At 35.4% G+C, this 26,625-nt stretch overlaps 1 protein-coding gene across 2 annotated transcripts in view; it reads right to left on the bottom strand.

The window, feature by feature from the left end:
• Window positions 1–26,625, bottom strand: part of LOC149794490 (unconventional myosin-Va-like) — a 232,575-nt gene that overhangs the window by 148,730 nt on the left and 57,220 nt on the right. For both annotated transcript variants that reach the window (XM_089968738.1, XM_089968737.1), the window contains exons 10-18: window positions 26,312–26,418; window positions 20,044–20,175; window positions 11,999–12,132; window positions 11,510–11,591; window positions 8,864–9,004; window positions 7,488–7,706; window positions 4,870–5,007; window positions 1,939–2,036; window positions 315–401 (exon numbers count right to left, since the gene is read on the bottom strand). In XM_089968738.1, coding sequence (XP_089824864.1) covers window positions 315–401; window positions 1,939–2,036; window positions 4,870–5,007; window positions 7,488–7,706; window positions 8,864–9,004; window positions 11,510–11,591; window positions 11,999–12,132; window positions 20,044–20,175; window positions 26,312–26,418 — 1,138 coding nt within the window. The remainder of the gene's footprint in view (window positions 1–314; window positions 402–1,938; window positions 2,037–4,869; window positions 5,008–7,487; window positions 7,707–8,863; window positions 9,005–11,509; window positions 11,592–11,998; window positions 12,133–20,043; window positions 20,176–26,311; window positions 26,419–26,625) is intronic.

Consider the following 26,625-nt stretch of genomic DNA (forward strand, 5'->3'; position numbering starts at 1 on the left):
TCCCCGTCTTGTGCAACACAGAAATGTCCCAACCAAAGAACTGAATACTTGCAATCAAGCATCAAAAGAAGAGGTAAATTGAACAAATACCAAAAAATCGATATTACTTATGTAAACGTTCTTTTGAACAATACAAGAATGTTAAATAGTTTAGCTCTCCAGTAAGTATATTTTGAAATTCAGTTAAAATAAATACTATGTAACCTTTTAATAAAAAGACAATTATTTTTCTCCTAGAAACTCACAGAAAAATACATCAAACAACTTTGATAAGAATACCAACATGGATGCCATTACACCCATCACACACTCACCTGGACGGATATCCTGCAGCACTGATCCTGATGGTTTCCAACACACCACAAGCCCTCAGCTGCTCTACAACTCTCTTTGGGTCAAATCTGCAAGAGGAACAGTCTAGTAGTAGTGGTTGTAGTAGTAGTTACTGTAGTATCATTAACAACAGTAGTGCTTGTAGTAGTAGAAACAGCAGTAGCAGCAGCAAAAGTATTATTAGTGGTAGTGGTAGCATTAGTAGTAAAGGTTATTGCAACAGCAGTGGTAGTTGTATGTATGATATATATAGTGTGCCTTGTTGGTTATCTGAATCTCCCATTATACTGTAACTGTAAATTTGTATCTGTACTAACCATGTACATAATTCATTGCGAAATAAAAGAAATTGCAGAGTTGATTTTATTCTGTATAAATTACATTTATTTTCAAAATGTCCAACATCTGAAAGATTAATAACATAAATCCAACTGGTTTCAACAATCAACATGGTACGTAAAAACATTTGAGTATTACATCACAGCTTTTTGTTTTGTTGATTAGTCTTGTTGCTGGAGTGGTGTTTAATAGTATTTTGCAAAATAACAAGTCTTCAGAACAGAGAATCAGACTGACTGTTGATACACTACCAAACAAGATCCCTTTTTAATAAAAAAAACCCAGTACATTACGTGAGACAATCATCTACATCAAAACTCAATTTTTGAATCGTTCAATTAGTAAAATATTCGTGCTCTGATTTCATTGCAAGTATCCATGAGGATATCTCTACGTTCGAATTTGGGAATTCACTGAAACTCGTTTTCCTCACAATGGTCCGTATCTGTGAAAAAAAACTCTTATTTTTATGAAGTACTCATTTCACTTAGTTGCCTTGCTATATTTAATCACAGTTATGATTGAAAAGGTTAATTTAAGGTAGTGTAATTAGATTATGTACACAATAACATTTATAACAGTGTTCAACTGATCATGTGAAATGAGTTACCCGAAATGTGACTGGGGCTGCTGTTTCTTAAGCATGTAGGATTTGTATGCCTTTTAACTTTTTTGTTTAAGGTACTGCCTCCACTAGACGTGACATTTTCATTGATTGAAATTTCCTTGAATATTGTTAATTAAGGTGTACTAATAATGTTGTTTGGAAAGAAGATGTAACAAATTTTATGAATTCTTTTTAAAGTTGTTATTTCACAATGTTGATTAAAATTTCCAGGTTCTATCTACCATTCTTGACGATAAAATGAGCAATATATCAAAGTTTCAGTTACAAAGTTGGGTCACGATTTTCTTCAAGTTAAAAAGAATAAAGATAAATTTTTGGGGTATTTTCTGGTTTTAAAAAATGGAATCCACACCTGACCCCGTGTTATAAGTGGGTTCGTGGGTTATCAGGCACAAGTTATTGAGGGAGTGGTGTAGCTTGAATTAGTTCCATATTTAATCTGTTCCATCCAGCCTGTATGCAATGGTCACAGATGAACACCTTGCACAGGGTTCATAGCCACATTTGTATTCTTTTATGTTCTTTTCTAAGTTTTCCCAATTTTTTTATGATAGCTTACATGGTGTATATGTTAGCGTAAAATAATAAATAATCTTCACAAAAACCCATGTGTAACACAAGGTGATTATGTAACTTACGTGAATGCCTCCTTTAAATCATTTGGCTTGATACATCGGATGTAGTGTGATGTAGTAGCATTCAGAGTTTCCATCAACATCAACAAAGAATCACGAAACTGTGGACAGAAATTTTGTTTTGTTTTTTTAACAATAAAAAAATGACTCAAATGCATAATATTCCATCCGATGTTAACAAGATATGGTCAAATATTAACATGTCTACTCATTTATAAGTCGAATCATGACCCTGATCTGCCACTGCATTATGCTGTGGTGAATCAGGGTCTATACTGCATTATGCTGTGGTGAATCAGGGTCTATATTGTTTGTTCTACTGGTTAATTCTAACAAAATGCAGAGACCCAGATCTGCCAACATATTATGCAGCAGCAGATCCTGGTCTGTACAGTTTGCACTTTGTCTTGACTTATAAATATAAATGCTAATGTATCTGATAATTTACTGAATTAGTATTGAATCATATTTCTAAATAAAATGAGTGATCGCAAAGAATCATACACTGCAGTATGTTTCAAGAAAGTTTACATCATTTTTAGGACTTGTCCACCTCGGATGCAGGAAGCTGTTGGTTCAATCCCCAGCCTAGTCATATCAAAGACTTATGGAAATGGTACGAACAGCTGCCTCGCTTGGCACTCAGCATCAAGAGCTTATTGTTAGGACTGGTTGGCCTGGTGTCAGGATAATGTGACTGGTTGGGACATCATACTAAATGTTTGCGACATGATGTTCCAGTGCAAGACATCACTATAAACTGCCACAATGCAGATATCATAGCGATGTGACTGAAAATTATTACAGCTATGCTAAAAATCCAAATCACACACACACACATAAAGACCTTGCAAAGTAAACAGTAAAACTGCCGAACCCAATTAAACACTTTCACATGAAATATTAAATCACAAATGTAGGTTGCTGTTTTACAAGATGAAAATCAGCAATTTAAATTTTAGAGAAACTACTCCGAGATAATCTGAATACCTCCAAAACTGATGCCGTTCTTTTGCATTAGTTCACACTTATATGGTTTTATAAGGGGAGATCATCTATACTATCAACATGAATTACTGGGTCTGTTCTTGCTCCCAATGGGCATTGCCATTAGAGCTTCAAGTTGAAAATAATTGTGATTTCCACCAAAATCAGCAGCAATAACTCAATGGTTATGGTATAGGCCTCAAGACCAGAAGATTGCAGGTTTAAGTCCCAAGATCTTATCTGCCGGGATCCTCATTCACAAGTATTGATCTCACTCATTAAAACCTGTCTTACAAGCCAACTCTGATAAAAAAATCTGTTATGAAATATGATGGAAAATGAATGGCAAATAACAGATGATGCATTATGGACAAAAGACAATATGAAAAATCTGTAACATTTAAACAGTGGAAACAAACCCAGAAAGTATCAGTGATCAAAGTACACACAAAAGTAACACACGGTCATAATACACCTGAATACAAAAATGTATATAAATACCATAATTGGCTACAGATATATAAATTGACACAAAAGTATGATGGACTAAATAAAATTAAAAACATTTGGCAAATAATTCCAAAAGGGCTTAACTGACAAAATCTGCAATGGAATTCAGGGTGTTTTGAATGAATTCCAATTCTGAATGTGCCCATGTGCCAGTAGCCTCAAAAGTGCTATGTCGTTGAATGAATTCAAAACAATCCCAAAATTGTGATTTGGTCTGAAAATCAAAGAGCACTTTGTGAATAACTTAAATAAATCCTCTCAAATTAAAACTGAACACAATATGACTGATTCCACTTCAGATATTAAGGTAGGAATGAGTAATTCCAATACATTCAAGCTTAATGTAAAAACCTAAGAGACAATTTCAGAACCTGGACGAGAAAGTACATTTTCCAAAAATTTCAAGTAATAAAAAATCTTACACAGCTCTCACTACTCTATCATCTTAATTTAAGTTCCATTCAAACTGTAAACAAACTTTGTTTCTAGAAAATTCTAAGGTCACAATCAAGGCTGTATTCAAAACTGAAACAAATTCACCCTACATAATATTATACATGTGGGCCCAACTCTTACTCTCAGTTATGGATAAAAGGTTAATCACACAATACAAATGAAATATATATATATATATATATATATATATATATATATATATATATATATATATATATATATATATATATATATCATATAAACAAAAGCAAACATACATTACAATTAAATATACATAACATCATGCCATGCTAACTAATCATTCATTACAAATGCAAAGTTTCAAGATGATATATCAAAAGATTCAACAGGTAAAAACAGCATAAAAATATGTTATGGAGTAAACACAAAATGTAAATATGAGGAGATAACTCAAAAAGTGCCTATCTGACAAAGCATACTTTTGTGTGACAAGCGATATCACCACGATTACTATGTTTCATTAAAATATCTAAAATCATTCATGAGATATGAACAGCACCCAAAAGTGTGATGGAGAAAAACAAGCATTTATCAAAGTCTGTTTCTGTATATGCAACACATTGTCTATTCATGACACACATGCACATATCATGTTTGATGAAAATTCTGTTCTCGTAAATAGTGTCTCAGCTCTGGAGATATGAATGGTACAATAAAATGTGATGGATGGATGGACAGACTGATTTCCGAATACACGCCAAGAAACAACCCCTGCCAAAAACAAAGTTGTGGGAGGTATACAGAATTGTCCAAAAAGCTGAACATCCTTATATGTTAAATAAATTTCAGTTCATGTCCTGTACTTTTCTGTCAGTATGTAAAAGGATGAGAGACATCAAGCGGTATTAGTGAGTATTCAATACTTTTCTTCTGCTTTTTCAACGCACTTACTAAAAAAAAGAATGTTGCCAAGTGGAGAAAAAAAACCCAGAATGATTGAGGAAATGAGATCAATCCTACCTGCGATCCCACTGTCTTCTTGTGCTGCTTGTTGGCTGGAACTGATTTTTTTAGCGGTGTAACCCTGGAAGATGAACGCTGACGTTTGTCTGGTGGTTCTTCTGCATCATCACTGAAGAGTTCACCAACTAGTTCATACTGAGAAGATACCGTACAGATTAAATAAAAGCAACATGATCATAAAATGTTTTACATACATATACAGTGATATAATTGGATAGAAGTGGTCATATGGAAATCCTGCAGATTTCATATCTTATCCTCTTGATATGAGATTAGACAGACATTGATCTTGGACTGAGCCCAAAGTCTGTTGGACTTTTTCTTGCGTTAAAGGGGACACATGTACCAAGTTGCACTGAAATCTGTTTAGTATTAGTTACTGTCTGGAAACAAAAAGCAAATGCACACCTGACCAACAGCAAACTATAATACTTTACAACTTGGACATTTAACCTTGCTCTTGTAAATAAAGCCCAATGCAAGAAAACTCTATCCCACAGAAGAACACTTTTAACCAACTTTCACCTCAGCAAGCAGATGATGTTTTAGCACCTTTTTTGCCAACACAGACCTAACAACATGGTTAACATCTTGCTTTGCTTGACAGACTTGGATTTTTGAGGCAGTGGATATTCCTCCAGAAGAAGATTAGATATCTGTATAAAGAAGGTATGTCTAAGTTAATAATAGCCATATAAATCTCACATTAACATGTAATACAAATTACACAGAAAACTGCCCATCAACAGCACATACTTTAGTAGTCAGTTATTGACAAGAGATACATGTACAATCAGTTGCTTTCAAAGTTTTCACAAAACTCATAGAATCCCTCACATTTGTACACTGATGTATCCTCCCCTGTATCTGACTTGTACAAACTTTATCACATGAATACAACACATAATATTGACACTATCAGTACCACTGTATCTGACTTGTACAAACTTTGTACAACTGAACACATTTAATGCTGACTCTGCCACCTCCTCTCTGACTTGTACAAGCTTAAAACACCTGAACACAACATTAAATACTAGTAGTGCCATGTCCACTGTATCTGACTTGTACAAACTTAAAACACCTGAACACAACATTAAATACTAGCAGTGCCATGTCCACTGTATCTGACTTGTACAAACTTAAAACACCTGAACACAACATTAAATACTAGCAGTGCCATGTCCACTGTATCTGACTTGTACAAACTTAAAACACCTGAACACAACATTAAATACTAGCAGTGCCATGTCCACTGTATCTGACTTGTACAAACTTAAAACACCTGAACACAACATTAAATACTAGCAGTGCCATGTCCACTGTATCTGACTTGTACAAACTTAAAACACCTGAACACAACATTAAATACTAGCAGTGCCATGTCCACTGTATCTGACTTGTACAAGCTTAAAACACCTGAACACAACATTAAATACTAGCAGTGCCATGTCCACTGTATCTGACTTGTACAAGCTTAAAACACCTGAACACAACATTAAATACTAGCAGTGCCATGTCCACTGTATCTGACTTGTACAAACTTAAAACACCTGAACACAACATTAAATACTAGCAGTGCCATGTCCACTGTATCTGACTTGTACAAACTTAAAACACCTGAACACAACATTAAATGCTAGCAGTGCCATTTCCACTGTATCTGACTTGTATAAACTTTAGCACTTGAACACATCACTTAATGCTGAAACTGCCACCACCATCATCATAAAAGTGATACTTATGTCTCAGGGCTGTTCCATTTAAACATACATAGTATGCACAGCTGTTCCATTTAAACATGCATGGTACCTAGTCTGTTCCATTTGAACATACATGGTATGCAGGGCTGTTCCATTTAAACATGATGGGTACCTAGTCTGTTTCATATGAACACACATGGTACCAGGGCTGTTCCATTTAAACATACAAGGTATCTAGTGGAGGCATTTCTTTGACATATATATGCAAAGTTTCTCTTATTAACCAAATTTTGAACTGCATCTATGGGTGACTACCCATGTATGTTTTACCGGAACATGCTTCAAAATGTTTATGCAGGTGAGACAACAAATACCAATAAATCCATGTACTTTTGATGCTGATCAATTAACTTTTTGGATTGTTTACACAATCAATACGAGATGAACTTGAGCAAGAAACTAAAAAAAATTCTCAATTTATGATCTCCAGTAGATAAACTTATATACTACTGAGAGAAATAAAAGCCCTAATAAAACATGAAAAAAACATTAGTGTGGTCCCAATCACCCTGGTAAATTTAAAATAAACAATAGATCTGCTGTAACAAAATGAGTATAGTTGATGTAAAACATGTCAACAACTGTTTAAAATACAAACTAACCACCAAACATACTTCTCAACAGAGATGAAAAAATACATTTGTCACATAAAGTAAATCACAAAATTCTCATGAAAACCTGAGTTTCAATTATAATGGAACTGACTCATTAAACTATTTGTGATTTTAAAGGTTAGTGTTCTACTAAGTATATAAAGCCCATAACTAACCCACCAAAATTTCAAGGCAAAATGACGGGGAATATTAGGTTCGCAAAATTTGAAGACAACAAATTATGATTTATAATACATACTTCACTGGCCTTCAAGATGTCAACATGTTCTTGTAATACTGTGTCTCGATTCTTCTCCAGAAACCCATGAGCCTGGTAAGTGACTCTGTCGGCAAAATGATTCACAATGAAAGCTGACCTTGACATTTTGGGTTTATCAAAGTGACTGTGCTCCTGGCCCTTCTTGAAGTGTTTGTCATACAACTTCTGACACCAGTTGTCATCAGAACCTTTCGGCATCTGAAACAGTAGTCACAAATGATCACAATATTTCTATGGAACAATATGCCTTGCTTTTTCCCCTCCTCACATGGTGAACTAGGCAATAATGCTGAATATATGATCTTCATTTAATTGGTGCCAAGTTGTCCTATGAATGCACCATAACCTAGACCTAAACATAAACTCGGTCAATCTGTGTGGTGTGCATGGATGGATAGAAATGACTCCAGAAAAAAAATATGCAATATTCAAGTAAAATACAAGGAAGGTAAGGGACCCATAGTTTTGAAATCTATTACATACCCACTGAATCTTGCATGGCTGATGAAGCATTTGATACTGACGTTGTATCAAATTACCATATTATATACCAAGAATGAAACAATTTTGAAGCTTCTGTAGATGTATGAAAATGGACGTCTGTAGATGCATCGTATCAAACTTGTATTCACCCTTATTTGTTTTGAGTTTAATTTATAATCTATAGCTAGAAATATCTGAAAAGTGTAAAAGAGAGGTATGTACTAAATACAACACCACATTCAAAGTTCATTATGAGTCAGAGGACAATACATGTCTGATATTGTGCATGAATTTATCTCAGGCTCATGACCCTGACACATACATATGCCATAACAAATTTGTCATTTGAGCAACACAAAACTTCATGTTTTAACGTTTTTTAATATTTTGTAGGGATAATACATAATGCCCTTTAATAACTAAATTGCAAAATGTACTGAAATTGCATTTCTTAATAACTGCTGTGTTCATAAAATTAATGATACTAGATAATTATTTCAAAACAAATGGTCACTTTATAATTAGTTTAATTATTCTTCAAAATAACATATAAACAGAAATGGTGTAGAAAAAGTTGCTATTTAGTGTTTACAGAGATTGCAACAAAAAAAAAACTACCAAAGCTGACTGCCTTGAAGATAATAACCTAACCAGGTCCACAATCACCAATATATAATTGGCCAAAATTAAAATCCCAAGTTTTTTTAAAACAAAATTACACAATTTTATTTCAACAAAAAATTCCACTAAATAGTAAGTAGTTATCTGTTCAATTCAAATTTAATATTTACATTTAAATATTTGACAAAATATCTATCAAATATTTGTTCTACATGATTAAAACAGTCATAACAGTAATATTTCTTATTCACCTTGCATTCTTCATCCAGCAGATCTAGAATTCCCAGTTTTGACTCTATCAGATCAATACATGGCTGATTGTCATAAAAGTCAATAAATGACCACTCTATCTCCTCCTTCACATACTCTTCTTGTTCCAGCTTAAATACATGCTGAAAGAAAAAGAAGAAGAAAAAAACAATAGGATACCACTGTCCTAATAAATTTTCCTGTTTCAAGTGTTATGAAAGGACCTAAATGCTGAGTCCTGTGTGATACCAAGTGCAATACAGAGACCAAAAGAAAATGGTATTCACAACATTAGTTCACAAAATTTTATAAAATGTGTGTAAGTGGATACCCTATCTTGTGTTGGAGAATGTGTGGAAGCAGGTACATCATCTTGTGTTGGAGAATGTGTGGAAGCAGGTATATCAACTTGTGTTTGAGAATGTGTGAAAGTCAGTACACCATCTTGTGTTTGAGAATGCATGGAAGTGGGTACATCGGCTTGAGTTTAGAATATGTGATGGAAGTGGACACATCATATTTGTGTTTGTGAATGTTTTTGATGTGGGTACATCGAGTTGTGTTTTAGAATATGTGGTGGAAGTGGGTCGATCATCATGTGTGAAAATGTGTGGAAGCAGGTGTATCATCATGTGTGAGAATGTGTGGAAGTGGAGTATCATCATGTGTAAGATTGTGTGGAAGTGGATGTATCATCATGTGTGAGAATGTGTGGGAGAGGGTGTATCATCATGTGTGAAAATGTGTGCAAGCGGGTGTATCGATGTGTGAGAATGTGGTGGAAGTGGGTGTATCATCATGTGAGAGTATGTGTTGGAAGTGGGTTTATCATCATGTGAGAGAATGTGTGGAAGTGGATGTATCATGATGTGTGAGAATGTGTGCAAGTGGGTGTATCATCATGTGTGAGAATGTGTTGGAAGTGGGTTATCATCATGTGAGAGAATGTGTGGAAGTGGGTGCATCATCATGTGTGAGAATGTGTGGAAGTGGGTGTATCATGATGTGTGAGAATGTGTGGAAGTGGGTGTATCATCATGTGTGAGAATGTGGAAGTGGGTGTATTTTCATGTGTGAGAATGTGTGCAAGTGGGTGTATCATGATGTGTGAGAATGTGGTGGAAGTTGGTGTATCATCATGTGAGAGAATGTGTTGGAAGTGGGTTTATCATCATGTGAGAGAATGTGTGGAAGTGGGTGTATCAGGATGTGTGAGAATGTGGTGGAAGTGGTTGTATCAGGATGTGTGGGAATGTGGTGGAAGTGGGTGCATCATCATGTGTGAGAATGTGTGCAAGTGGGTGTATCATCATGTGTGAGAATGTGTTGGAAGTGGGTTATATCAATATGTGTGAGAATGTGTTGGAAGTGGGTGTATCATGATGTGTGAGAATGTGTGCAAGTGGGTGTATCATGATGTGTGAGAATGTGTGCAAGTGGGTGTATCATCATGTGTGAGAATGTGGTGGAAATGGGTGCATCATCATGTGTGAGAATGTGTGGAAGTGGGTGTATCATCATGTGTGAGAATGTGTGCAAGTGGGTGTATCATCATGTGTGAGAATGTGTTGGAAGTGGGTTATCATCATGTGAGAGAATGTGTGCAAGTGGGTGTATCATCATGTGTGAGAATGTGGTGGAAATGGGTGCATCATCATGTGTGAGAATGTGGTGGAAGTGGTTGTATCAGGATGTGTGAGAATGTGTTGGAAGTGGGTTATCATCATGTGAGAGAATGTGTGCAAGTGGGTGTATCATCATGTGTGAGAATGTTGTTGTTGTTGTTGTTGTTGTTGTAGGGTTTAACGCCATTTTTCAGCACACAATAGGCTTTACATGGCAGCCAGTATTAATGGTGGAGGAAGAACCCCGGAAAACCCCGGAAAGAACCACCAACCCATGAGAAGCTACCGGCAAGTTTTCTCACATACCCACATTAGCCGAATCCGAGACTCTAACCCACGCAGACAGAGGTGAGATGGCAGTGATCTGTAACGGAAAGCGCTTTAGACCACTCAGCCACTCGGGGCCCCGTGTTAGAATGTGTGGAAGTGGGTGTATCATCATGTGTGAGAATGTGGAAGTGGGTGCATCATGATGTGTGAAAATGTGTGGAAGTGGGTGCATCATCATGTGTGAGAATGTGTTGGAAGTGGGTTATCATCATGTGAGAGAATGTGTGCAAGTGGGTGCATCATCATGTGTGAGAATGTGTGGAAGTGGGTGTATCATGATGTGTGAGAATGTGTGGAAGTGGGTGCATCATCATGTGTGAGAATGTGTGCAAGTGGGTGTATCATCATGTGTGAGAATGTGTGGATGTGGGTGCATCATCATGTGTGAGAATGTGTGGAAGTGGGTGTATCAGGATGTGTGAGAATGTGGTGGAAGTGGTTGTATCAGGATGTGTGGGGATGTGTGGAAGTGGGTGCATCATCATGTGTGAGAATGTGTGGAAGTAGGTGCATCATCATGTATTTGAGAATTTCAAGATAATGTTCTTAAACATTAAAAAATATCCATTTTACAACTGCCAATGTTGAATCAATGACAAACCTCAATTACAAGTCAAAACACCATCAACTTTATCAAATTATCAAAAGAGATACTGTTAACCTTTGAAACCTCACATCATTATGATTACTTACCATATTGAAAATTTGTTGGAGTTTTTCATTGGCATAATTAATACAAAACTGCTCAAAACTGTTGACTTCAAAAGTCTCAAATCTGAAAAAGAATATGCACAGTCAATGCTCATTGTTTTTCAAAACATAACTTTTTCACATATCAAATCTCTGCACAATTCCACAAAAAAGCTTTAAGTATCAATAAATTCAGCTAACCTTAATACCAACAATCTGAAGCATTAAGTCAACATGCTGATGTTTGATATGCTAAAATAGATACATGTATCCATAAAAAGTAGCAACCACAAAACTGAAATATTAAACAACCATCATTTAAAAAAGTATTTAAAAATTAAGATATGACATCTCTGAAAATTCAATTTTATTGTGAGTTCTGTCCTATATCATAATCTACATACATGAACCAATTATGCATTTCTTAAATTACGGTACTCATTGAGGCCACAGAAGGTTAACACCAATTTAAACAGAAAAAACATTTCTTACCCATAAATGTCAAGAACTCCAATGAACCTATGCTGCTTGCCTGTACTACTGAGAGCTCTGTTAAGATGTGTGACTATCCAATCAAACATCTTTGAGTAGATACATTTGGCTAATGCATCCTGTGCAAAGCTGGCCTGTTAACAAAACAAATGTACACAGAAATGTTATAATATTATAATTAAATACTGCCATGTGCATGCTTAAAAGAAAAAGCATATCTAAAAACAGTACCGACTGATGCTGCTAACTCAGTATAATGAACGGATGGTTCAAGAATAAACAAACTTGCCTTCACTATTGTGGTTCTGGGTTTGATCCCATTGCAAGAATCAGTGTTGCCCAAATTAAATCTTTAGTGTTATCTATCAATCTCCAATACCAAAAGGGTACCCCATTCACTCTCTGTACCACCTAGAATACTTACAAAAAGGCATTTAGAACTTGTACAATTAATGTAAAATAACATGAATTCACTTTTGTTCTCAGAATAGTAATTTCTGTTAACTGTATATCCATGTCAGACACAGCAACAAATTAATGTATGGAAGACAATTCTTATTCCCCTGCCAAACTATCAAAACTTGATTCCAAAGAAAATAACTGAATTCATGATTCAACAAAATGTTATTAATTTACAAAACAGCATTTCTCTAGAGTTATCTCCTTTAACGCTATCCCCTACCCCAACCCCAAATTTGGCAACCTTGGGGTGGATACAAATTATATGTGTTGTTCACCTGCAGGATGACCATCCCATAGTTTTCTCTATCCTAAACAGTGTAAAAATTGTGTGACTTTCTTCACATGAACCTGTTTTAAGACAGGCAAGATAACCTAATCGCAACGTTACTTCAGCATGCATAATAACAATGCTGATGCACTAAATAATGAGGGTATATGCAGCTAAGTTTATAGAGCTTAACCAGGTTGTATATACAAATCTTAGTCTATATTGTTTGCAATGAGGCACCTTGAGAGACGTCATTATAATAACATTGCTGCAAGGTCATGCTATCGGTGGGCTATCAACCTCCTGAATTTAAAATACAAATTACGATACATGAATGAACGGGATCAATAACTAAACAAATAATGTATGTGGGACCATGGTCTATTGTCATTGTAATACACAAATGTATAATGCATAACACATGCTTAACTTTCATATATCAACAATAATGTAATATACAGGACGAACAATTAAATGCTGGCCAGAGGGTCCATCAGATTTTTTAAGCACATGTCCTAGGATACATGCATGCAACTAAATTGTTTCCCATGTTCCTTAGTTTGCATAACAATACACCACCCTTGGGTAATGGTTTCAAGAAAGGTATATCACGAGTTTTAACCTATAAGCTAATTTGCATTTACCCTCAAAACTGAAAATTTGTACAGCTCTTATGCTTAACTGAATAACAGATTGAATGTTACAAATGATATCCCATATACACAGCAGAGTAACATTTTCTAATGTTTACAATACATGCATCATTTAATTAAGTAAAGCACGAGTCCATATAGTACATTAGTATGGCTTCCTCCATAAATATACAATAGATATCCAAACTATATCTTGCTAGATAAAGATCTAGAATCTGCTAATTAAAAACTGAAAATAAGATTTCATGTGGGCTGCAATTTGATAGAAAATTCATTAAAGACCTACTATATGCATAGACAGTTATTTCAATTCTAATACAATTGTCCTGAAAAAATTCCTAATTGAATAAGAAAAGGTAATGGTAACTGAACAGTAATAAATACTGTCAGTGATCATGAATGAAAATTTTTTCATTTTGGTTGATCATGCTTATTTCTTAATACAAATATAGTATAAAAGCAGTTTATATGAAGTTGCATTCCAGATGGATTATGTAAGACAGGTTCTGTGAAGAAGAGATGCAATTTCCTGCAAGCAGAATTATGCCAATATTAAGGCAATTATAAAATGGCCTATTGTATTGTTTTTCAGTATTGCCTGCAAGACAATATGTATATATATATATATATATATATATACACACAAAGTTGACAGTAGATAGCTGCAAAGTGCCAGAACAGTTTTACAGTTTTTTCATGTGATATGCTTAGATAAAGATGCAGATTAAATATACCGTATAGCTTAATTTTTGTGGAGACAATTATGAAGTTAAAAGGTCAATTTATCTTTGACAAATTCATCTACTAAAATAAATGTAAGCAAAATTTTTATAATTTCATTAATGTTTAGAAATAAAAATTACAGCACAAGAGTCTTCAATTTTCCTGAATATGAATGATTCAGAGGCTTAAGTATGCATTGTAAAACAAAAACAAAAACAATTAACTTTTTCATTACATCCCCAAAAAATATTCCTTCCCACTTTGGTAATAGAAAATAAACTGAATAATATTTTAAAAATCGCTTGAACTAATGCCACGGTTCAAGAGTTCTAGTGACCAAATATTAATGACAAATCATGCCATGTACTATGGCTGGCAACTAGCCAATCAAGCTGACAATGGACAGATGGAGTACACTTATCAGTAGCCAATCAAGCTGACAATGGACAGATGGAGTACAATTATTGGCAGCCAATCATGCTTGCAACTGACAGATGGAGTACACTTATTGGTAAATCAAGCTGACAATGGACAGATGGAGTACACTAACTGGCAGCCAATCAAGCTGACAATGGACAGATGGAGTACACTTAATGACAGCCAATCATGCTGACTGTGGACAGATGGAGTACACTTGTTTGTAGCCAATCAAGCTGACAATGGACAGATGGAGTAGACTTACTAGTAGCCAATCAAGCTGACAATGGACAGATGGAGTAGACTTACTAGTAGCCAATCAAGCTGACAATGGACAGATGGAGTAGACTTACTAGTAGCCAATCAAGCTGACAATGGACAGATGGAGTACACTTATCTCAAATCCTAGCCAACATCTCAGATTACTCTGACACTACTGTCCTATTATTTCTTTTTTAATGAACTGTACTGTACTGCCACTTGTATAACATAATATGATCATACAAATTTTCCTCTGATTTCACCCCGTTCTACATACTATTGCAAAGTGGTTAGTAATTCAGCATATGTTAAGACCTTTGTTTTTGCTTGGGTTGAAAATACCAATGAGTGTTTACAATAATATGCAAAATGCTGAATTGAAAACCATTCTTTTTGGACAAAAATCAGTGAATTTTATGTCCACAAATAAACTTGCTATATGGTATATTACATGGGTATATGTACACATTTTGGTTGTTATACACCACTGGATAGTGTGTGCATGCAAATAGTAATAGCTATAATACCCAGCAATCTATCCAATAGCCTGAGAAAGAGTACACAGAAATGAAAATTTAAATTATTATTCCTGACAGAAGTAAAAGTTAGCTCTGGATTAAAACTTTAAATTTGAAAGCAATATGTGCAAGGAAAAAGAGGGAGTAGGAATTTTTGACACATGGGCTCCAGAAGCAACTGCCAAGATAGCTCTGACATTAGCCAGAATACAGTGTTTTGACTTTCTATCATATTGTGTAAATATTCTCTGATAATTAGCTTTAAAGTACATTACATATTCTTGGGATTATCAAAGTGTATTTAGACAAGCAGGAATAAATGTGTCTTGGCAGCTTATGTTTGAACATGTGTTGATAAAGCTGGAACTGACTATACTTGATCAAGTGTATTCATGTGGAACTTTAACCCCATAACTATGAGCTGAGTAATTACAATTCACGAAAAATTTCACAATGAATGGTCTGCTTTCAATTTCAAGCTGGCATTTATTGTTTACCTAGATTATTATCAACCTTGCAACCAGTTAATGCAAAATAACAACAAGAGTCCCTTGAAGGGACCTATGCTCTACTGACCAAAAAGAATTTCAAGAAAAGGACACTCTTCCCTGAACTGCCATGTTTTTATACCATCTATGACATTCTTCTGCAATAACAAGATTTTTAAATTACCTGTATTGTCAACATACTAGATATCATACTTTCACAAACAAACAAACAAGACATCATATAGGAGAAGAAGACACCATAAGAAATTGTCTTGTAAAAGCCCCAATCTGATAAGAATTTCTGTCATGGAGAAGTAACAAATAAGATTTTCAAGATGGGTTATGGTGGCCATATTGGATATTATATGAAGTCAGTTGGTAAAAGTATAATAACAATAATATGCCCAGCCAATTTTTTGAAGTAGCCATAAGAAGATTTTGGCAGCAATATTTCAGCACACATCAGCACCACTTTCATTTAGGACCCGTTAGACAGCATTTCAGTGAAAACCACATGTTGATATGACCATCCATTCAGGAGTAGTGATAACAATATTTTTCACAATGATCAATGTGGTGGCCATACTGGATGTCAGAGCAAAACCATTTTCATCTAGGACCAACTAGCCATCATAAGAAGACATTCTGTAAAAACCTCATGTCAATATGACAGATTGGTCTGTAAAAACCTCATGTTGACATGACATCAGATTGGTCTGTAAAAACCTCATGTCAATATGACATCAGATTGGTGTGTAATAACCTCATGATATGACATCAGATTGGTGTGTAAAAACCTCATGTCAATATGACATCAGATTGGTGTGTAAAAACCTCATGTCAATATGACATCAGATTGGTCTGTAAAAACCTCATGTTAATATGACATCAGATTGGTGTGTAATAACCTCATGATATGACATCAGATTGGTGTGTAAAAACCTCATGTCAATATGCATCAGATTGGTATGTAAAAACCTCATGTCAATATGACATCAGATTGGTGTGTAATAACCTCATGTTAATATGACATCAGATTGGTCTGTAAAAACTTCATGTCAATATGACATCAGATTGGTCTGTAAGAACCTCATGTCAATATGACATCAGACTGGTGTGTAATAACCTCATGATATGACATCAGATTGGTGTGTAAAAACCTCATGTCAATATGACATCAGATTGGTGTGTAATAACCTCATGTTAATATGACATCAGATTGGTCTGTAAAAACTTCATGTCAATATGACATCAGATTGGTCTGTAAAAACCTCATGTCAATATGACATCAGATTGGTGTGTAATAACCTCATGATATGACATCAGATTGGTGTGTAATAACCTCATGTTAATATGACATCAGATTGGTCTGTAAAAACTTCATGTCAATATGACATCAGATTGATCTGTAAAAACCTCATGTCAATATGACATCAGATTGGTGTGTAATAACCTCATGTTAATATGACATCAGATTGGTGTGTAAAAACTTCATGTCAATATGACATCAGATTGGTGTGTAATAACCTCATGTTAATATGACATCAGATTGGTCTGTAAAAACTTCATGTCAATATGACATCAGATTGGTCTGTAAAAATCTCATGTCAATATGACATCAGATTGGTGTGTAATAACCTCATGTTAATATGACATCAGATTGGTGTGTAAAAACTTCATGTCAATATGACATCAGATTGGTCTGTAAAAACCTCATGTCAATATAACATCAGAATGGTCTGTAAAAACCTCATGTCAATGACATCAGATTGGTCTGTAAAAACCTCACGTCAATATGACATCAGATTGGTCTGTAAAAACCTCATGTCAATATGACATCAGATTGGTCTGTAAAAACCTCATGTTAATATAACATCAGATTGGTCTGTAAAAACTTCATATCAATATGACATCAGATTGGTCTGTAAAAACCTCATGTCAATATGAAATCAAATTGGTGTGTAATAACCTCATGTCAATATGACATCAGATTGGTCTGTAAAAACCTCATGTCAATATGACATCAGATTGGTGTGTAATAACCTCATGATATGACATCAGATTGGTGTGTAAAAACCTCATGTCAATATGACATCAGATTGGTGTGTAAAAACCTCATGTTAATATGACATCAGATTGGTCTGTAAAAACTTCATGTCAATATGACATCAGATTGGTCTGTAAAAACCTCATGTCAATATGACATCAGATTGGTGTGTAATAACCTCATGATATGACATCAGACTGGTGTGTAAAAACTTCATGTCAATATGACATCAGATTGGTGTGTAAAAACCTCATGTCAATATGACATCAGATTGGTGTGCAATAACCTCATGATATGACATCAGATTGGTCTGTAAAAACCTCATGTCAATATGACATCAGATTGGTCTGTAAAAACCTCATGTCAATATGACATCAGATTGGTCTGTAAAAACCTCATGTCAATATAACATCAGATTGGTCTGTAAAAACCTCATGTTAATATGACATCAGATTGGTCTGTAAAAACTTCATGTCAATATGACATCAGGTTGGCACCACTTTCATTTAGGATAAACTAGGTATCATAAGAAATCTTTAATTGAAAACATACCGATAATGCCATCCTATCATGAGGAGTAGCAGTTGCAAGATTTTCAAAATAACCCCAGTGGTGACCATCAGATTGAGATCATTATATTTGTGACCAACCAGAAATCAAAAGAAGTCTTCTTGCAAAAACCCTATGTCATTTTGACTTTTCATTCAAGATGAGCAGTGACAAGATTTTCAAGATGGCTATTGTGGTGGTCATACTGGATGTCAGGTTGACACCATTTAGGACAAACTAGGCATCATAATAAGTCTTTTAGCGAAAAACCCCATGCTGATATGACCCTTCATTCAGAAAGAGTAGCAATAAGATTTTCAAGATGGCTGCTGGGGTGGCCATATTACATGTTCAAACCATAAGATTTTCATTTAGGACCAACCAAACCAGACCAGTAAATGTGTGTGTAAAGTTTCATGGCAATCGTCAAAGTAGTTTAAGATGAGCACCATTAACACACTTGTGCTAATGGATGGACGTACAATGGACAACAGACTATCCTATAAGCTATTCTGGTCTACAGAACTAAAAGCAGGGATCATATTAAAATCAATAAACCCTCTGCAAGGTAATTTAATTGGGAATTTGAGCACTACTTGATTTAGTATTTATACTCCTGTACTTGTCTAAATTAGATTTGATCTATATTAGATTTTTGTTTAAGTTACATTTTGTCCATGTTAGATTCTGTCAATGTTAAAACTAAGAAATAAATGACTCATTATCTGCATGAATTGTTTTTAATTTTACATGTGCCTGTCAAGTTACATAAAATGTCAATTCGCATGATTCCAATTGTATATATTCACTTCCTAAAGTGTTTATAGAGTCCACCACAATTAACTGAAAATTTGAGTTACTGCCCTTTTTTAAAACCTACAATCTGTTTTCAGCACTGAAGAAATATTTTGGTCCAACTGATTTGAAGATATACATGGAAGACAGCACCTACATTTATTGGATGACTGATATGAATCCAAAATAAAATTTACTACAGACCCCTTAAAATGTAATTTAGTTAGATTTTGAAGACTTCAATCACAGTGTTTTCAATGCAGCATGGCTGGTGGATGGGGGAGAGAGAGAGAATTTTCATCAATATAAAAGAAGGTAAACCCATACAAGAAGAACAGAAGAAAAGATAATATGATAGGTTTATAATTGTTGATGACTTTTCAACCACATTCAACAAATATCGCAAACAAAATTTTTATTTTAGTTCTAGTGTTGTCTAATTCATCTAGTCCATCTAGAAAGTCACCTTATCATAGACAAGCTTATGAGCCCTTGCATGAAATATGCAGGCATTTGTAAAAAGTACATAAACTGTAGTCTCTCATGCTGCCCATTAAGATGTTTTGTAGTTTCTAAATTTTTACCTTTTTATGAAATTATCTTTGCTGAAAGGCACTCTTCCCCCCAAAAATCTTATTTAAATATTCCACTAGATGATATTAAAATGTGTTCATTTTAAGAGGTTCACAAAGCTTTGCTGAAACATAATTCTCCAATATATATATATATATATATATATATATATATATATATATATATATATATATATATATATATATATATATATATATATATATATATATATATATATATGACTCTGATCTCCAAAATAGCTCTGAAGTATATTTTACCCTCTGGGCTTACCTCAGTAACAGTAAGTGGCTTGGTAAGGACTTCGTTGACTGTAGTGATCTTCCTATGACACAGCCACATCCTCATCTGGGACTCCTCTATCCCCAGCAGCATACAGAAGTTGGTGAGAGACTTATTCTTGGCCTGAAATAGTAATTACAATTAAATATATCCAAAGAATCTGGAAGCCTTAATGTACAACTGTTTATTCCCATTTAAAAGTTATTGGTAATGCAAACAGGCTTCACAGAGTGGATGGGTGTGGTTTAGCAAAACATCTTGGAAAGGAAACAAAGTTTGCCATTAGAATGACTGAACCGTATGAATGGAACTACAAATAGTTCTGATCTACAGATGTCATATCTAGCTCACTGACAAAGCATGTTCACGCTTCCAAGTCTTGTATGATAGCTACATCTGTGAGGTGGAAAATGGTAGTTCAAACTTTGACAAGTTTGGCCATGTCAATACCCAGGAGAGGTTCCATGTAGGAATAAAGTGAGTAAGCTTGGTCTGGATATGTTGAAATTAAACTGGAAGTCAGATAATATGTTGGTGCAGTCAAAATGTCTCATCCAGGAGGTTTGATCTTGTCTGAGATCAAAGAACATTATCCCTTGATTGTAACAAGGGCTAACTTCTCATCTTCAAAGACAAAGTGAAAGAAGTCTGTCATCTGGGAATGAGTGCAGAGTGGTCTGATATCATCGATGTGAAACCAGTCATTGACAGTAAGTTATTTCCCCTAGTATGTCTTCAATGTAGGATCTTCAGCTGTTGTCATCCTCTCCAGGATTGATGTTGTTGTTGTTGCTGTGGGGTTTAACGCCATTTTTCAGCACATAATAGGCTATGCATGGCGGCCAGTATTAATGGTGGAGGAAGAACCCGGAAAAACCCCGGGAAGAACCACCGACCCATGAGAAGCTACTGGCAAGTTTTCTCACATACCCACATTGGCTGAATCCTAGACTCGAACCCATGCAGATAGAGGTAAGATGGCAGTGATCCGCAACGGAGAGTGCTTTAGACCACTCGGCCACTCGGGTCACCTTCCAGGATTGAAGCTCCAAACTCCATTTCAATCAGGAAATCCATGAGGAGCCTGGTGTGATGGAAGACTTCTCTGAACATGGATGGAATAGTGGCAGTATCAACTGCCTGAGTGGAGTAGAGGTTGCTGCGACTTGTTTGGTGATGTCTGTTGCTAAAGCAAGCAGACTGATTAATATCCAGATGTTTCATTTTTGTGGGGCAATCAGAGCTATTTGTAGGCTGTGCCCCTCATTTCTTAACTATCTGCATAATCAAAACTTATTTGAGGGAAAATATATGCCCACATTAAATCCAAGCTGATTGAAAACGTACTGACAGGTCATACTTCTGGAGAAAAAAAAACTTCAAGCACTGGACAGTCCCAAGGGACAGAGATCCAATGGAAGGTTCATCGCAGGACAACTCTGTATGAGGCAACTGTCCTCTCCTTCTTAATGAATTAGCCAGGATAATGGGTGCACCAATGAAGGTATTTCTATACCTTCAGTAAAACATCTGGTGATTGTCCCCTCATGTCCACCTTCACTGACATATGCCACCAAAAACAAATTCTGTCATTATCTGAACTGTGCTTCCATGGATACGTTCTAACAAAGTGTGGAGTTCACTGAGAATGGTTTTCATTTTCAAGAGGCTGATATGAAGAGCCTCTCCTGATGCATCCACTTTCCACTCCAGTAGTAAGTGTGGTCTCTCTAATCTGATAAATTGTGTGGTAACAGGTCTGCTGTCATTTCTGAGTAGGTGAATGTGCTGTAAGAAACTTGTTTGCCTAAACAATATTTTGCTTTTATGCTTTGTTCAATACATGACTATACTTTCGATACATCTGGAGGAAAGACACTAAGTTAATATATAAAATGTTGACCTTGATTATCAACTCTGATTATCAACTTGATTATCAACGCTGAACTGCACATGAGGTAAGTAAGACTGATAATGTCGTAAGCCAAAACTATAATGATTTTGTAAAATGTATCTTCTCTCAGGAGGACATCCTGAACTGGGATATAAGAGTCTAATATCTTACTGACAGTCCAATGTCAGTGTCTTTGTTGGTTCCTTCACTGATGAATAAATAATACCTTTACTCAATTTGGGAAGATGCGAAGTTGATATTTGTTCATGGTTCCATACACAGATGTAGAAAATGTTTGGAAGGTAAAAGGTCTGATTTTATTGATTATCCACCATATAATTGGATAAGTATGGTAGATCATGCAGAAAGCCAAAAACCAAACATCCTACACTGTTCATCACCATCATCAGTCCCGTGGTCTGCTAGACACTGTACAAGACTGAACAACCAGCTTCCTCCATTCCTCTCGATTTTTGGTCTTTCTCAGCGAGTCACTCAATGTCAAGCCTGTCCACTTTCGAATGTTATCTTCCAACCTCTTTCTTTGCCTGCCTCTTATTCTTCTTTCTTGTAAAGTACCTTGCAGGATTGTCTTGGCAAGTTCTGAGATCGTGAGACATGCTGATACCACTGCAGTTTATGGTTTTTCACTGTGATCAGGAGGTCTTTGTGAGGCCCAATGGCTTGTCTGATCCTCCGCTGCATTTCTTCATTGATGACACGGTCTTGGCATGTGACGCCGAAGATCTTTTGGAAACATCTCATCTCTGTGGCCTGTATCGTTTTCTCTAAGTCAACTGTTATGGTCCATGATTCACAGGTGCAGAGAAATATGGAGATCACCAGTGAGTGCATCAGTCTGACCAGTCTGAGTGTGATGTTCTTGTCGTTCGAGATGGGCTTCAGTTTTGTCAGCACTGCTGTTGTCTGTGCAATCCTGGAGAGTACTTCAGGCTTCAATCCTTCGTCTGTTAGAGAAGGTCTAGGGCTTAGATTGGGGCAGAATGTAAAGGTATGGAAATGGAATATTAAACACCTGAAATCAACAAAAGTATGTGTAGCCAAGATATTTGCACAATGCTAATTGAATCAAAATGACAGAAATACACACTGGACATGTCTAGACTGATGACATCCTCATTGTGTTGTTGTAGAAGACAAAAGTACTTGTCAGCTCCATCTTGAAATAAATTGGTTCAGCCTGATTAGATCTATCGCAGATCACAATCTTCCATTGAACATCAGGTCAATCAGTCAGGCGGATTGCTGTTGTCTGTTCAGCATACTTTTTAATGCATAAAATAACAATAGCAAACTGAAGCAACAAGGGGAGAAGTTACTGTTAAAATGGTTACACCATTGCTAATGCTCATTGCTTCCTATCATTGGTGAAATGCACATTTTTTAAACAGGTAAATAGTGGAAAGTTCAATATATTTTTGTTTTTCAAACAAATTATATTTATTCATATTTCCATCAATACATCACAAAGAAAGTCCCTTCAAAACCACTTTCTTTTCTTTAATTAAAAAACAAATAATGCTACACGCAGTTAAATATGCTGAGCAATCGGTAGGAAAAAAAAACGTTATCCCTATAGTCATAGTATACAAACATTCGTCATTAAAAAAATATATTATTTTTGAAAATCATTAAGGGTGTCCCAAGACTTACCATCATTACATTAAGTAAAAACAAATAATGGTTACATACGGGTACAATGGTAGCCAACTAGCAGGTAGAAGGGAAAGTGAACTTGTATGAGTTGCTTCCCTTTGACTTTATGAAATATAAACAGACATTTATTTTCTTTGTCTTTCAGGGAGGGCTGGATTTGGAGGTAGCAGACAGTAATCCTAATTTTAATGTGATCAGGCAATGTATATGATGGAGAAACATCTACAGAAAACTACAAATTATTATTCTAGAGTATACAGTATATACAGAATGACAAACAAGTTAATTAATACAGAACTACAAACAAGTTATTATTCCAGAGTAAGTAGCAAAAACAAAACTGAAAAAAACAGGTTATTATTCCAGGGTAGGTAGTACATACAGAACTACAAACAAGTTATTATTCCAGGGTATGTAGTAAATACAAACCTAGATGCATATTTTCTCCTAGCTGGGTTGGCTTACTTTTTGTGTTATGTGCCACTGCAACACTTTAAAAAGGTTAACGCTAAGTAAAGAAATCTGCCTTGCCCATGAACACATCATGGGTGCCGAACCAGACTGATCCAATGGATAAATATGTATTATTGCTTAACAGCAAGTTAGTGATGGTGGGAATGAAAGCCATACCTGGGGTAGGAATTTGTTTAATTGGGTGTAAGAAACTGTGAAACAAATGCACAATATATTCATGTTTTAAGTTTAAATTGGAACAGTTACTGAACATATATGATTTGACAGTTAATTAATACCTAGATCTTTCTCAACTATATCCAATTACACCCCTAAGTTGGCATGAAACAAAACATGGAATCAAAGGGTTTTTGTTCCTGATAGTACTTCACCTATCCCATGCCCCCATCTGATTCTAAAAATGAAAAGTATCATGCATCTGAAAAATGCACAAAACCTAGTCATTTCATTTATCAATTTATAACTCCCACCAACTTTGGCAACTCACCCTCCAACCATAATGGAAAGCCCTGAATCAGGCTAGTGACACAGCTGCCAACACCCGAGTACAAAAATATTGACTGTTTATAACAAAAATACTGATTTTCAGGAACAAAAAACTGATTTTTAAACCTTTAATGCATATGTAACTATTTACAACATCCACAACCATCAGTAAAGTAGGACAGAACCGTACTTAATTATTTAATATCAAAGATGCACGTGTTGCACCCTTGTACCTTAAAAAGCCCTGTTCCATTTGGGTGCTCATTTAGAAGGTGCAAAAGAGCAACACACACTCAGACACAGGCTATTTATAGGAGACTTGTCCACACCTTGTTTTTTTCCAATCATTATTGATTCCAATATACCATCTTTCATTGATATGAATTCTGTTTGATTATCTTACTGAACTGTTTTTGTTCTAGCACATGAGTAATCCTTTGCGATTTTACTGTCTGGTTGTTGTTGTTGTAGGGTTTAACGCCATTTTTCAGCACAAGATAGGCTATACATGGTGGCCAGTATAAAGGGTGTCGGGAGAACCCGGGAAAACCCCGGAAAGAACCAACAACCCATGAGAAGCTACTGGCAAGCTTTCTCACATACCCACATTGGCTGAACAACTCAAACCCTTGGCCGAACAACTCAAACCCACGCAGACAGAGGTGAGATGGCAGTGATCCATAACAGTGAGTGCTTTAGACCACTCGGGGCCCCTTTACTGTCTGGAAAACATGTGCAAACTAAATCACCAGTAACACTAGTAACTGAAACAGGAAGGTTAATTTGTAAAAGAAATTTAGTAAATTGAACTTCAATCAAATTACATCAAGGTTCTTTCTAGTATTTATACACATTGTAAGTTCAGGCGGAGGTGTTGATATGAAGCAGCAAGCTGATTTTTATTAACCTTTCATGCTGTTTTATGTCATGTGTGCTTCCATTACACAATTTGTAAAACTAAAGTTTTCTTGGTCTTTCTTTTAATTTCCTGGAGAAAATTCAGACTCTTTTAATTTCCTTTTTGACATGATTAAAAATTGAATATTATGAAATGAGATACAGTTATAGCAGCGACTGTTTGTGCTATCCAATATGGCAGTTACAGACAGGCATGGTAGCTGTGATTTCAAATGAACCAATATTTTAGAACTATATTCTATATACATGCTGTGCATTTCTAAACAGAGAATTGCGAGGAAATTTTAAATTAAAATTATTTTATAATTAAAAAAATGAGATTTTTAACAAGAACAATGTTCAGCTGTATTCAGGTCCAAAATATGGGGCAAATACAGGAAAAATGGGACACTTGGCAGCTAGGTACTAATCATTTATTGCTTAATGAACTAAGTTTTATGCATTTTGTATATTCTTGATGCTTATTGTTTTTGATGTCACAAAGAGGGTACAAACTGCCCGGTGGGGGGGCAAATATTATAGTCATACTTCCTGCAAGCCAGGTTAATTCTAAATCAAAGACTTATAAATTCCTTATGGATACAAGCATATGTCGTATTCATCAGCTAACAAAATTTACTTTCTTACTCTATTCATAACAAACTTTTGTATAATCAAAAAATTTCAGTCAACTAGTATTAAAGGAAAAAAAGATTATATCTGGATTATTTAACTCTATCTGTTTGACAAAGTCAAAGAACACAATCATCTCATTCAGATTAAAATGGTTCTGACTTGAGGGAGCGTAAAGAAGAAAGGAGAACAACTCACTGGAATCTCACAAGTCTCTCCTTCCTTTTCTTGTGGCCTTACATTTCCAAAATGTAAAATAGCTGACAATATCTGAAATATCATCAGCTGATCTTTTTCTGAAATACCTGCAATAGGAAATTAAATGAAAAGCATGTGCATCTCCATGACTTTAGTACATGTCTATACCTATCTACATACAGACACCATGCAATTGTAATTGTAACATGTCTATACCTATCTACATACAGACACCATGCAATTATAATTGTAACATGTCTATACCTATCTACATACAGACACCATGCAATTATAATTGTAACATGTCTATACCT

Source organism: Sinohyriopsis cumingii, chromosome 8, assembly GCF_028554795.1.
Source record: "Sinohyriopsis cumingii isolate HCF-2022 chromosome 8, ASM2855479v2, whole genome shotgun sequence".
In the NCBI taxonomy this organism is placed as follows: Eukaryota; Metazoa; Mollusca; class Bivalvia; order Unionida; family Unionidae; genus Sinohyriopsis; species Sinohyriopsis cumingii.